This window comes from Rana temporaria, chromosome 3 (assembly GCF_905171775.1).
Source record: "Rana temporaria chromosome 3, aRanTem1.1, whole genome shotgun sequence".
NCBI lineage: Eukaryota > Metazoa > Chordata > Amphibia > Anura > Ranidae > Rana > Rana temporaria.
Genome location: NC_053491.1, coordinates 410,599,654 through 410,612,589, shown reverse-complemented (window position 1 = coordinate 410,612,589; position 12,936 = coordinate 410,599,654). Strand labels below are relative to the sequence as shown.

Below are 12,936 nucleotides of genomic sequence, written 5' to 3'. Positions count from 1 at the left end.
AAGCCACCATGAAGCGTAGATATCTTTGATGTGGCTGATAAATTGGAACATGAAGGTAGGCATCCTTTATGTCTATGGACGCCATGAAGTCGTCCTTCTGGAGTGTGGCAGCTGCTGACCGCACAGATTCCATCCGAAATGAGCGGATCTTTAGATATGCATTTACCATCTTTAGGTCCAAAATTGGCCTGACATCTCCATTGGATTTTGGGATGATGAATAGGTTGGAGTAGAAACCCAGCCCCTGTTCCAGGACTGGTACCTCTACTATTACTTCCTGGGAAAGTAGATGATCTAATGCCGATCTTAATGCGGCTCCCTTTTCCGGATCGTTTGGAATCCTCGACTTCTGGAAATGAGGAGGAGGAAACCTTAGGAAATCTAATTTGTAGCCTGTGGCCACGGAAGACCGTACCCACTCGTCGGGAATGCTGGCTTCCCAAATCTCTGAAAAGAGTCGCAGCCTTCCCCCCACCTTCGTGGGTGGGGGCGCCCCTTCATAAGGTTGGCTTGGGGGCTGGTTTTGCTGGTTTGCGAAACCACTGCCTTTTGCCTCTAACAGCCTGTCCTTGTGATCTGCTGTTGAAGCCGAAGTTTGCTTTTGCAGGAGGCCGTCGATACTGCTTGGCATTAGAGGGCCCCTGCCCAGGGGAATACTGTCGTTTAAACGCAGGTCCCTGAACCTTCTTCTTAGTTGGCAAGAGAGTACTCTTGCCGTTTGAAATGGTCTGAATGTATTTATCTAGGTCTTCTCCGAAGAGTCGTCCTCCATGGAAGGGGAACCCTACCAGGAGCTTCTTGCATGGGGGCTCAGCCTCCCAGCTTTTTAACCATAAGAGTCTTCTCATATGGATAAGGGATAACGATAAACGTGACGCTTGCTGGATAGAATCCTTGATTGCGTCTACCGTAAAACAAATGGCCTTAGGGACATCCGAAAATTTTTCTGCCTGCTGGGCCGGAATAAGTTTAAGCATCTGCTTAAATTGATCCGATAATGCTTGAGCGACCCCAATCGCAGCCACAGCTGGCTGTACTACTGCCCCTGCAGTAGTGAAGGAGTTCTTAAGTAGTGCTTCCAAGCGCTTATCAACTGGATCCTTGAACACCTGTATGTTTTCTACAGGGCATGTTAACGATCTGTTAACACATGAGATGGCTGCGTCCACTGCAGGAGTAGCCCATCTTTTGGAAAAATTTTCTTCCATAGGATATAGGACAGAGAACCTTTTAGGTGGTAAGAAGATCTTATCTGGCTTGTTCCAATCTTGGAACAAAATTCCCTCTAATAGAGGATGGATCGGAAACACAGCATTGCTTTGAGGCGCCCTCAGTGAGCCCAAAGCTGAAACCGTCGATACCTGGAGATCTGGTACTGGCAAGTTGAATGTCCTATGGACCAAGTCCGACAATCCTTGAATCCACCAGCTCTCCCTCAGGGAGACTGCCCCAGACTCCTCTGTATCCGGGTCTTCGATCCCTGAACCTACTTGGTCCGTGTCCAAGAGGTCGTCCAATTCCCCTGAGGAAAGGACCTCCTCTTCTGAGGGTCCGCGCTCGGGCGACGGAGATCTATTCCGCTTACTGCCCCGCATAGCTGCGGATATCATTTTTCCCATGCTTTTCTGCATCTCTTTTAAAGAGGTGAGTAATACCTCCTCCGTGACCATCTTAGGGTTGGACTGACCCGCGTCAGCTCCAGCCCCAGATCCCGATGGCCCCAAGGCTCCCTGTAGGGAAAACAGCGGCATACCATGGTACAATACCGAGGTACACCTGCTACCTATTGGTATTTGGAACTATAAAAGTTAATTGTCCAAACACCTGTTTGGGGGATAAAAAAATGCTTCCTCTCCCTAGATGACTTTTTTTTTTTTTTTTTTTCGTTTTTGTTTCAAATCCAGGAAAGAAAAAACATTCTGTCCCCCTGAGTAGTATTGCAAAGAAAAACTATGAGATGGAAAAGAAACAGCCTATTTCTAGGCTTGACAAAACAGTCCTCTGAAGACTGCAATATCCTTTCTGGCCACTGTGTGTCCTCGGCGCCCCGTGCTGCCGCTCTGGTCTTTCTCCTCAGTTCCAAAGTATTGATGGAACAAACAAGGAAGGGCCGCCCCTTCCTTTAAGCCACTGACCCGCCCTTCCCCCCCAGCAACCTCAAACAGGAAATGCCCCTCCCGACAGGGGGAGGGGGGGGGGATTTTGGGAGGAAGGGACCTCTCTGTTCCAGCAAACTGCAGCCTGCAGCCTGGAACCATGAGGAGGTCAGCGTTTTGCCTGCTTGCAGGCTCTGAGGAGGAAGACTGAATGGAGCATCGCCTGGAGGCCTGCAGGTAAGCAAAGCTCTCTGACACACACATATATTTTTATATAACACAGGCCCCACTCAATGCTTTTCCAACACTACAAGGGAGGTCACATCTTATGGGGAATAATACATAGAGAGCCATCCTATCTTTATGATATGTGACTAGTTTGCCAGATGCAGTGCATAACTTTAGGCATGTCCCCTGTGACCCCCCAGAAAAAAACCTGCTAAGAACCAAGTTCCGCAAGTTTTCCCCTCACTTACCTGCTCCATGCCGCAGGACTTTGCCAAGCAAGAGGCCCAATCTTCCCCCATCTCCGTGGGGATGTCTAGACCTTCAGGCCCTGGGTTCCTATGAAGGATCCACTGTCCTGGGCCCATATAGCACCCTGGCAACAGAAAACTTTAGGTACCCAAAGGTTTCTAAGTTCTGGGCCCAGGGTCCAGCTCTCTAAAAAGAAAAGCATTATGGGCTATACCCCAAGGGTTTGGGGTCCGGTTACTGACCACTTTAGCGCTGAGGCTTTTTTGGACAGAACCGGTAGCTCACCTAATCCCAAGGATGCGGAGGCAAGCTAAACCATGACTAACACCTAAGACACTGGCGTAAAAACTGAGGTACTCCTCCTATGGGAGGGGGTTATATAGGGAGGGGCATTTCCTGTTTGAGATTGCCAGTGTCTACACCTGAAGGTACTCCATATAACCCATATAGTAATGAATGCCGCTCTGTGTCCCGTGATGTACGATAAAGAAAAAAGCATCAAAATGTATGTCAGCGTTAAGATGCAGGTCAACAGATATGAAAGTGCATTGATGAGCTGTGATGCCTGTTAACATTTAATACAAAGTGCATTACAATTCATGTTAAAAACACACAATGACATGCACATGTTTCATTGTGTTTCTATTGATTTTAATATAATAAAAAAACTGCATATCTGCAAACATTTAAAGGGGTTGTAAAGGTATTTTTTTCCCCCTAAATAGCTTCCTTTACCTCATCCTTCCATTTTGCTTTTAAATGTCCTTATTTCTTCTGAGAAATCCTCACTTACTGTTCTGCTGTCTGTAACTACACACCATAATGCAAGGCTTTCTCCCTGGTGTGGAGAAAGCATCTTGAGGGGGCGAGCAGGAGTGTCAGGACGCCCACTAACACACAGTTCCTTTCTCTATCTGCAAAGTAGAGAGTGTCCTGACACTCCTGCCCGCCCCCTACCCCCTCAAGAGGCTTTCTCCACACCAGGGAGAAAGCCTTGCATTACTGTGTGAAGTTACAGACAGAAGAACAGGAATTGACGATTTCTCAGAAGAAATAAGGACATTTAAAAGCAAAATCGAAAGATGAGGTAAGTGAAGGAGGACTGCACTAAGGTAATGGAAGCTATTTAGGGGGAAAAAATTACCTTTACAACCCCTTTAAGCTGGCTTCACGACTTTGCAATAACTACATTTATAAACACTGTCAAGACTGCCCTCTTCTCTTCACACAGCTCAGCGCTTAGGAGGTTAAAGACACAAGTGATAGAAAAAAGTCTATATATGTATACAATGGATGCACCACCAAACCACATATAAACTGATAGCAGCAGCCACTTAAATAAAAATAGAATACAAAATCGATCAATCCATATAAAACAAATGTCCCATATAAATTGTAGCAGCGCTCTTTGTTCAAATGGAAAATAAACAAACTTCTTTATGTAATGATTGTCATAAAGGTAAATAATAGACAAAAAGGAAAGGTGCTCCAGCATGTGTAAGTTCTAGATGAAGATAAGAGCGGTAAGATAATTCCTCTTCACAGTCCACCCATCACCAGAATGTCACCATGTGCAGACAGGAAACCCCTCTTGGGTATGCACTTACCAAAAAAATAAGTAAACCAAGCCTTCAAAGATCTGCTCTTATCCTTTTCTCGTCACTTTAAACTCCACATATTATATAGAGGATGGGGTCCACTTTGGCTCATGCAAACAATAAAAGAATGATCCACATAGCGTGATACTGTATATATGTTTGAAACTTTTATTGCTTATCCCGGTGCCCCCCTCACACTATATACGTACACAATGTAAATCACAAGAGAGCAGAGGAAGTCCAAGAGGGACGAAACGTCAGGGCAGTGTTCTCATCGCTCGAGACAGACAGGGACGGTTTGCATCTCCCAGAGGCATCCCCGGAAGTGTACAGCATTTCAGCTGGTGGTACCGGTAATTAGAGCTCTGAGAATCATGTGTGCATCCTGCATCTCTGCGGTCTTGTGATTTACATTGTGTACGTATATATTGTGAGGGGGGCACCGGGATAAGCAATAAAAGTTTCAAACATATATACAGTATCACGCTATGTGGATCATTCTTTTATTGTTTGCATGAGCCAAAGTGGACCCCATCCTCTATATAATATGTGGAGTTTAAAGTGACGAGAAAAGGATAAGAGCAGATCTTTGAAGGCTTGGTTTACTTATTTTTTTGGTAAGTGCATACCCAAGAGGGGTTTCCTGTCTGCACATGGTGACATTCTGGTGATGGGTGGACTGTGAAGAGGAATTATCTCACCGCTCTTATCTTCATCTAGAACTTAAACATGCTGGAGCACCTTTCCTTTTTGTCTATTATTTACCTTTATGACAATCATTACATAAAGAAGTTTGTTCATTTTCCATTTGAACAAAGAGCGCTGCTACAATTTATATGGGACATTTGTTTTATATGGATTGATCGATTTAATAACTACATTTAATCCCCTTTTTAGTGCACAGTGGTATTAGTGCCCCCATCACCTTTTTTCTCTCCTCAATTTCTGGCCTCTTTCACACGGCAAGCCTGCTTGCATCCGCCTCTTTATTTTTCAGGCGGATCCGAGCGGGTCACCCATCGACTCCTATGGTGAGACGGATGTCAGCAGAGATGTGTGTGCCGACACTCGTCTGTCATCCGATCTTCTAAAAACAGACGTATGGCTAAAACGTTTGCCATCCGTCTTGGCGGATCGGATGAGATCTGATAAAAACGGACATGCTGTCCGTTTTCGTCCAATCTCTCCATAGGAATCAGCGGCGTTCTGACAAGCCCCTCTCCGCACAGTGAGCAGAGACAAACCTGTCTTCCGCCAGCTCAGCGGAAATCAACTGAGCCTTGTGTGAATGAGGCATTAGAAAAAATATATGAAAACTCTACTGGCACCGTTCTAAAAATGCTAATTGTCTGGCTATCCCACTCATCAACAGTCTTTAATATTTTCTAAGCCACAGAACTGAAAAAAGTATTTCCCATAAAGATTTCACTAGCTGCATGCATGTTCCAGGTCAGAGACCATACTGAGGAACCAAATATAAATATGCCTGCCAGAGAAGATTAAAAAAAAAAAAAAAAACAATGTGGGACTGAAAAATTCTACAAACTCCATAAAAAAGAGATTTTTAATACAGCTTACCTGTAAAATCTTTTTCTTGGAGTACATCACGGGTCACAGAGCGGCATTCATTACTATATGGGTTATATGGAGTACCTTCAGGTGATGGACACTGGCAATCTCAAACAGGAAATGCCCCTCCCTATATAACCCCCTCCCATAGGAGGAGTACCTCAGTTTTGTAGCAAGCAGTATGCCTCCCAAAATGGTCCCCAAAAGAGGGGTGGGAGCTCTGTGTCCCGTGATGTACTCCAAGAAAAATATTTTACAGGTAAGCTGTATTAAAAATCTCTTTTTCTTTATCGTTACATCACGGGACACAGAGCGGCATTCATTACTATATGGGATGTCCCAAAGCGATGCTTACAATGAGGGGAGGGAGAACATCTCCAAGACAAAAGGATTTAATTTAGAGATATACTCAAATCATAATAAATCCAACTTAGTTGAGAAAAATAATCTTAAATTTTAAATTTAACTCAAAAAAAGGGGAGCCCCCGGAATCCGAGGGTCTCAAACTGCAGCCCGCAGCACTGCCTGCCCAAAGGCTGTATCAGTATTCCTTCTTACGTCCAACTGGTAGAATTTTGTAAACGTGTGGACAGAAGACCAGGTTGCCGCCTTGCAAACTTGAGCCATAGAGATCTGGTGATGTGCTGCCCAGGAGGCGCCCATGGCCCTAGTAGAATGAGCCTTTAATGATACTGGAGGAGGCAACCCTTTCAAGCCGTAGGCCTGAGTGATTAACTGCTTAATCCACCTAGAGATGGTGGACTTTGCAGCTGCCTGCCCCTTCTTGGGCCCATCCGGTAAAATGAACAACACATCCGTTTTCCGGATCTTCTCTGTAGCTTTAAGATAGGCCTTCATGGCCCTGACAATATCCAAGGTATGCAGCAACCCTTCCTTTCTGGAAGTAGGTTTAGGGAAGAAGGATGGTAATACCAAATCCTGGTTTAGATGAAAACTGGATATAACCTTCGGTAGGAAGGAAGGATGAGGGCGGAGAACGACCTTGTCCTTATGAAAAATAAGATATGGTTCCTTACAGGATAAGGCCGCCAGTTCCGATACTCTTCTTGCGGAAACTATGGCGACCAAAAATACTAACTTCCTTGTCAGTAAAATCAAAGGAATTTCAGCCAACGGCTCAAACGGTTGTTTCTGTAAACTTGACAGAACAAGATTTAAATCCCACGGACAAAGCGGGGATTTAACTGGAGGATTAATACGTAAGACCCCTTGAAGGAAGGTCTTAACTAGCGAGTGGGTGGCCAGCGGCCGCTGAAACCACACTGACAGAGCTGAAATCTGTCCTTTGATTGTGCTTAATGCCAATCCCTTATCCACTCCTAGCTGGAGAAAACTTAAAACTCTATCGATGGTAAACTTGCGAGAAAACCATAGCTTGGACTCACACCAGCCTACATAGGCCTTCCAGACCCTGTAATAAATCACCCTAGAGACCGGTTTCCTGGCTCCGATTAGGGTAGAGATTACCTTCTGAGACAGACCTCTACCCCTGAGAATCAGAGATTCAGCTTCCAGGCCGTCAAATTTAGTTGCCGTAAGGCAGGGTGGAGGATCGGACCTTGCGATAGCAGGTCTGGCCGTAGAGGAAGAGTCCAAGGGTCTCCCACTACCATCTTTAGGATTAGTGAGTACCATGCCCTTCTGGGCCATGCTGGAGCTACCAGGATGACTGGTATGTGCTCCACCCTGATCCTGCACAGCAGGCGGGGTAGTAACTGGAGCGGGGGAAAAGCATAAAGAAGTTTGAACTGATGCCAAGGGCACACCAGCGCATCGGTTCCGCAGGCCATCGGATCCCTTGAGCGGGATATGAACCTGTCTAGCTTCTTGTTGAGTCTCGATGCCATGATATCCACGTCCGGCACTCCCCATCTTTGGCAGAGTGCATGAAAGATTTGTGGATGCAGAGACCATTCCCCCGGCAATAGAGTCTGGCGGCTTAAGAAGTCCGCCTGAAAGTTGTCCACTCCTGGAATAAATATTGCCGATATGCAGGGCACATGAGCCTCTGCCCATAGGAGAATCAAGCTCACCTCTCTCTGAGCGGCTTGACTCCTGGTTCCCCCTTGGTGATTTATGTATGCCACGGCCGTGGCATTGTCTGATTGAATTCTCACCGGGAACCCCTGCAATTTTGACGTCCAAGCCCTGAGGGCTAGTCGAGCAGCTCCGAGCTCCAAGATGTTGATGGGCAACTGCCTCTCTGGCTTTGCCCAAGTACCCTGGCGAGTGCAACCATCCAAAATTGCTCCCCAGCCCGTCAGGCTGGCGTCTGTGGTCACTATCTTCCAGGCCACTGGGCTGAAAGATTTCCCCTTCAGTAGATTCTGAGGGTCTAACCACCAACACAGACTTTGTCGGACTCTTGATGAGAGCGGCAACGGGATATCCAAGGCCTGTGGCCTTCTGCTCCATGCTGACAGGATGGCTGCCTGCAGGATGCGAGTGTGGCTCTGGGCGTACGGTACTGCCTCGAATGTGGCCACCATCTTGCCTAGTAACCTCATACACAGGCGAATAGTCGGTTCCTTCTTGCTTAGAACCAGTAGGATTAATTCCTTGATGGCTTTGACCTTCATCAGAGGTAGAAACACCCTTTGTTGTTCTGTGTCTAATCTCATGCCGAGATATTCCAACTGCCTTGTGGGCTGGAATGCTGACTTTTCTCGATTTAGGACCCAGCCGAACCTCTCGAGGTATTGGACCGTGAGGGCCACTGCTCGCTCCAAGCCGGGAGACGAGTGATCTATGACTAGGAGGTCGTCCAGGTATGCTAGGATCGTGACCCCTTGGATCCTTAGTTTGGCTAGGATTGGAGCTAGGACCTTCGTGAACACCCGGGGGGCCGTAGCCAACCCGAAGGGAAGCGCCACGAATTGGAAATGACGTGAAGCCACCATAAAGCGTAGATATCTTTGATGTGGCTGATAAATTGGAACATGAAGGTAGGCATCCTTTATGTCTATGGACGCCATGAAGTCGCCCTTTTGGAGTGTGGCAGCTGCTGACCGCACAGATTCCATCCGAAATGAGCGGACCTTTAGGTATGCATTTACCATCTTTAGGTCCAAAATTGGCCTGACATCTCCATTGGACTTTGGGATGATGAATAGGTTGGAGTAGAAACCCAGCCCCTGTTCCAGGACTGGTACCTCTACTATTACTTCCTGGGAGAGTAGATGATTTAATGCCGACATTAATGCGGCTCCCTTCTCCGGATCGTTTGGAATCCTCGACTCCTGGAAATGAGGAGGAGGAAACCTTAGGAAATCTAATTTGTAGCCCATGGCCACGGAAGACCGTACCCACTTGTCGGGAATGCTGGCTTCCCAAACCTCTGAAAAGAGACGCAGCCTTCCCCCCACCTTCGTGGGTGGGGGCGCCCCTTCATAGGGTCGGCCTGGGGGCTGGTTTTGCTGGTTTGCGAAACCACTGCTTTCTGCCTCTAGCAGCCTGTCCCTGCGATTTGCTGTTGAAGCTGAAGTTTGCTTTCGCAGGAGGCCGTCGATACTGTTTGGCATTAGAGGGCCCCTGCCCAGGGGAGTACTGTCGTTTAAACGCAGGCCCCTGAAACTTCCTTTTAGTTGGCAAAAGAGTGCTTTTGCCGTTTGAAATGGTCTGAATGTATTTATCCAGGTCTTCTCCGAAGAGTCGTCCTCCATGGAAGGGGAACCCTACCAGGAGCTTCTTGCATGGGGGCTCGGCCTCCCAGCTCTTTAACCATAAGAGTCTTCTCATATGGATAAGGGATAACGATAAACGTGACGCTTGCTGGATAGAATCTTTAATCGCGTCTACCGTGAAGCATATGGCCCTAGGGACATCCGAAAACTCTTCTGCCTGCTGGGCAGGAATAAGTTTAAGCATCTGCTTAGTTTGATCCGATAATGCTTGAGCAACCCCAATCGCCGCCACAGCTGGCTGCACTACTGCCCCTGCAGTAGTGAAGGAGTTCTTAAGTAGTGCTTCCAAGCGTTTATCAACCGGATCCTTGAACACCTGTATGTTTTCTACAGGGCATGTTAACGATTTGTTAACACATGAGATGGCTGCGTCCACCGCAGGAGTAGCCCATCTCTTGGAAAATTTATCTTCCATAGGATATAGGGCAGAGAATCTTTTAGGTGGTAAAAAGATCTTATCTGGCTTGCTCCAATCTTGGAACAAAACTTCCTCTAGCAGAGGATGGATCGGAAACACTGCATTGCTTTGAGGCGCCCTTAGTGAGCCCAAAGCTGAAACCGTCGATACTTGGAGATCTGGTACGGCAAGTTGAATGCACTATGGACCAAGTCCGTTAAGGCTTGAATCCACCAGCTCTCCCCTTGGGAGACTGCTCCAGACTCCTCTGTATCCGGGTCCTCGATCCCCGAACCTACTTGGTCCTTGTCCAAGAGGTCGTCCATTTCCCCTGAGGAAAGGACCTCCTCTTCTGAGGGTCCACGCTCGGGCGTCGGAGATCTAATCCGTTTACTGCCCCGCATAGCTGTGGCTATCATTTTTCCCATTCTTTTCTCCATCTCTCTTAAAGAGGTGAGTAATACCTCGTCCGTGACCATCTTAGGGTTGGACAGACCCGCGCCAGCTCCAGCCCCAGATCCCAAGGCTCCCTTTGGGGAAAGCAGCGGCATAACCTTGTCCGAGACCTCAGACTCTCTGGGGGAATCCCCACCTCTTGTACCCTCTGACCCGGATGCCATGGTACAATACCGAGGTACGCCTGCTAACCTATCGGTACTTGGAACTATAAATAGTTAATTGCCCAAACACCTATTTGGGGGATAAAAAATGCCTCCTCTCCCCTTGATGGATTTTTAATTTTTCTTTTTTTTTTTTTCTTTTTTTTTTTTTTTTTTCAAATCCAAGAAAGAAAAAGCATTCTGTCCCCCTTAGTAGTATTGCCAAGAAAAAACTATTGAGATGGAAAAGAACAGCCTATTTCTAGGCTTGAAAACAGTCTTCTGAAGACTGTAATATCTCTTCTGGCCACTGTGTGTCCTCGGCGCCCCGTGCTGCCGCTCTGGTCTTTTCCTCCTCAGTTCCAATCGTAGAATGAGCTGATGGAACGAAAAAGGAAGGGCCGCCCCTTCCTTAAGCAACTGACCCGCCCTTCCCCCCTCAGCTTAACGGCGCGAATTGCGCCTATAACACGGGGACGCGCGCGCGCCCGCCGACAGGGGGGGGGGGGTTGGGGGGAAGGGAGCCTCTCCACGAGGAGGTCAGCGTTTGCCTGCCTTGCAGGCTCTGAGGAGGAAGAACCGATGCAGCATCGCCTGGAGGCTTGTAGGTAAGCACAGCTCTCTGAACACACACACACACATACACACAGGCCCCACTCAATGCTTTTCCAACACTACCAGGGAGGTCACTTCTTATGGGGAATAATACACATAGAGCCATCCTATCGTTAAGAAATGTGACTAGTTTTGCCAGATGCAGCGCATAACTTTAGGCATGTCCCCTGTGACCCCCCAGAAAAAACCTGCTAAGAACCAAGTTCCGCAAGTTTTCCCCTCACTTACCTGCTCCATGCCGCAGGACTTTGCCAAGCAAGAGGCCCAATCTTCCCCCATCTCCGTGGGGCTGTCTAGACCTTCAGGCCCTGGGTTCCTATGAAGGATCCACTGTCCTGGGCCCATATAGCACTCTGGCAACAGAAACATTAGGCCCCCAAAGGTTTCTAAGTTCTGGGCCCAGGGTCCAGCTCTCTAAAAAGAAAAGCATTATGGGCTATACCCCAAGGGTTTGGGGTCCGGTTACTGACCACTTTAGCACTGAGGCATTTGGACAGAACCGGTTAGCTCACCTAATCCCAAGGATGCGGAGGCAAGCTAAACCATGACCAACACCTAAGACACTGGCGTAAAAACTGAGGTACTCCTCCTATGGGAGGGGGTTATATAGGGAGGGGCATTTCCTGTTTGAGATTGCCAGTGTCCATCACCTGAAGGTACTCCATATAACCCATATAGTAATGAATGCCGCTCTGTGTCCCGTGATGTAACGATAAAGAAAATGTTATAGGACATCGGCAGAATATACTATGGCTCTATTTTTAAAGATAAACAATAAACTAAAATCTAAATACATTGTTAAAATACAAATATTTCTTCCTGTAAAGAGCTTAGAAAAACAGGCAGAACACTCTTATTTTTTCAGTCATACTGACCCGACAACGGTACCGGAAGCCCTCCACTTCCTCCATGCGAAACCTGTAGGGACGCAGCACACTTTCCCCGGTACCAGCTGCAAGATAAACCATTTGCTTATTGTCACAGAAACTGAAGGAATTAAAAAAGCAAATCACTTATCCAATCTCTGAATCAGGAATCATTTTTGGCCCCTGCGGCTGCCTTTTTCTTACTTTATGCTGTGTTTACCTCCCTTGGTTTCAGAGGTGCAAATCAAAAAATTTTTTTTTTAAATTTGGGGTGTTTTTTTGTATTTATTTTTTTACAGCAGAATGCGAATCTGGCCCAGAGGAACAGGAAAGTGAAACCTTAGGGAGAGTGGGAATCAAGCAGGATTTGTGTACTTTCACCTTTTTTTTAGGTATATAAAGTACTGACATTGAAAATTACATAATGTTACATTTACATGCACACAGAAGCAGAATTGTAGGTAGTTTTATTATCTGGGTAATCTGGCTTGAGAAAACAGTCACTATGTTCTCTGTGCAAAACCTAGCGTTTGTTTTTTTGTGATAAATCCAAGATTTACAGTATGACTCACAGCAAAATATCATTTATGGCAGCTACAATGACAGATGTATGCCAGTATGTCCAGGTAATACACTTAAGCTGGCTGGCTATACATGGATCGAAATGTAACAGATTCAGCAGGAACCAGCTGAATGTCAATCCATGTATAGGCATCCTGGTTGTACACAAGTTGCTCTATCAATCAAATTGTAAACAACCATCCCTTTGGGTTTTTCCCAAAGGATTAGTGCTGTCAGATATAGCCAGCAAAAACTAATCATTGTTGTGCTCTTCTGGGCATTGCCAGAACACAATAGTGCTGCGAGAGGGACACTGCCATCAACACCAACTGCATTGATGGGGTTAAGTCGAGCAAAAAACGGTTTCATGGATTAAAAAATAACAAAACAGTAAAGTTAGCCCAATTTTTTTGTATAATGTGAAAGATGATGTTACGCCGAGTAAATAGATACC

At 46.6% G+C, this 12,936-nt stretch overlaps 1 protein-coding gene across 1 annotated transcript in view; it reads right to left on the bottom strand.

Annotated features, from left to right (window-relative positions):
- Positions 1 to 12,936, bottom strand: part of DDX56 (DEAD-box helicase 56) — a 44,143-nt gene that overhangs the window by 16,501 nt on the left and 14,706 nt on the right. Inside the window, exon 10 of the mRNA XM_040346039.1 lies at positions 11,931 to 12,007. Within this exon, the coding sequence (XP_040201973.1) occupies positions 11,931 to 12,007 (77 nt within the window). The remainder of the gene's footprint in view (positions 1 to 11,930; positions 12,008 to 12,936) is intronic.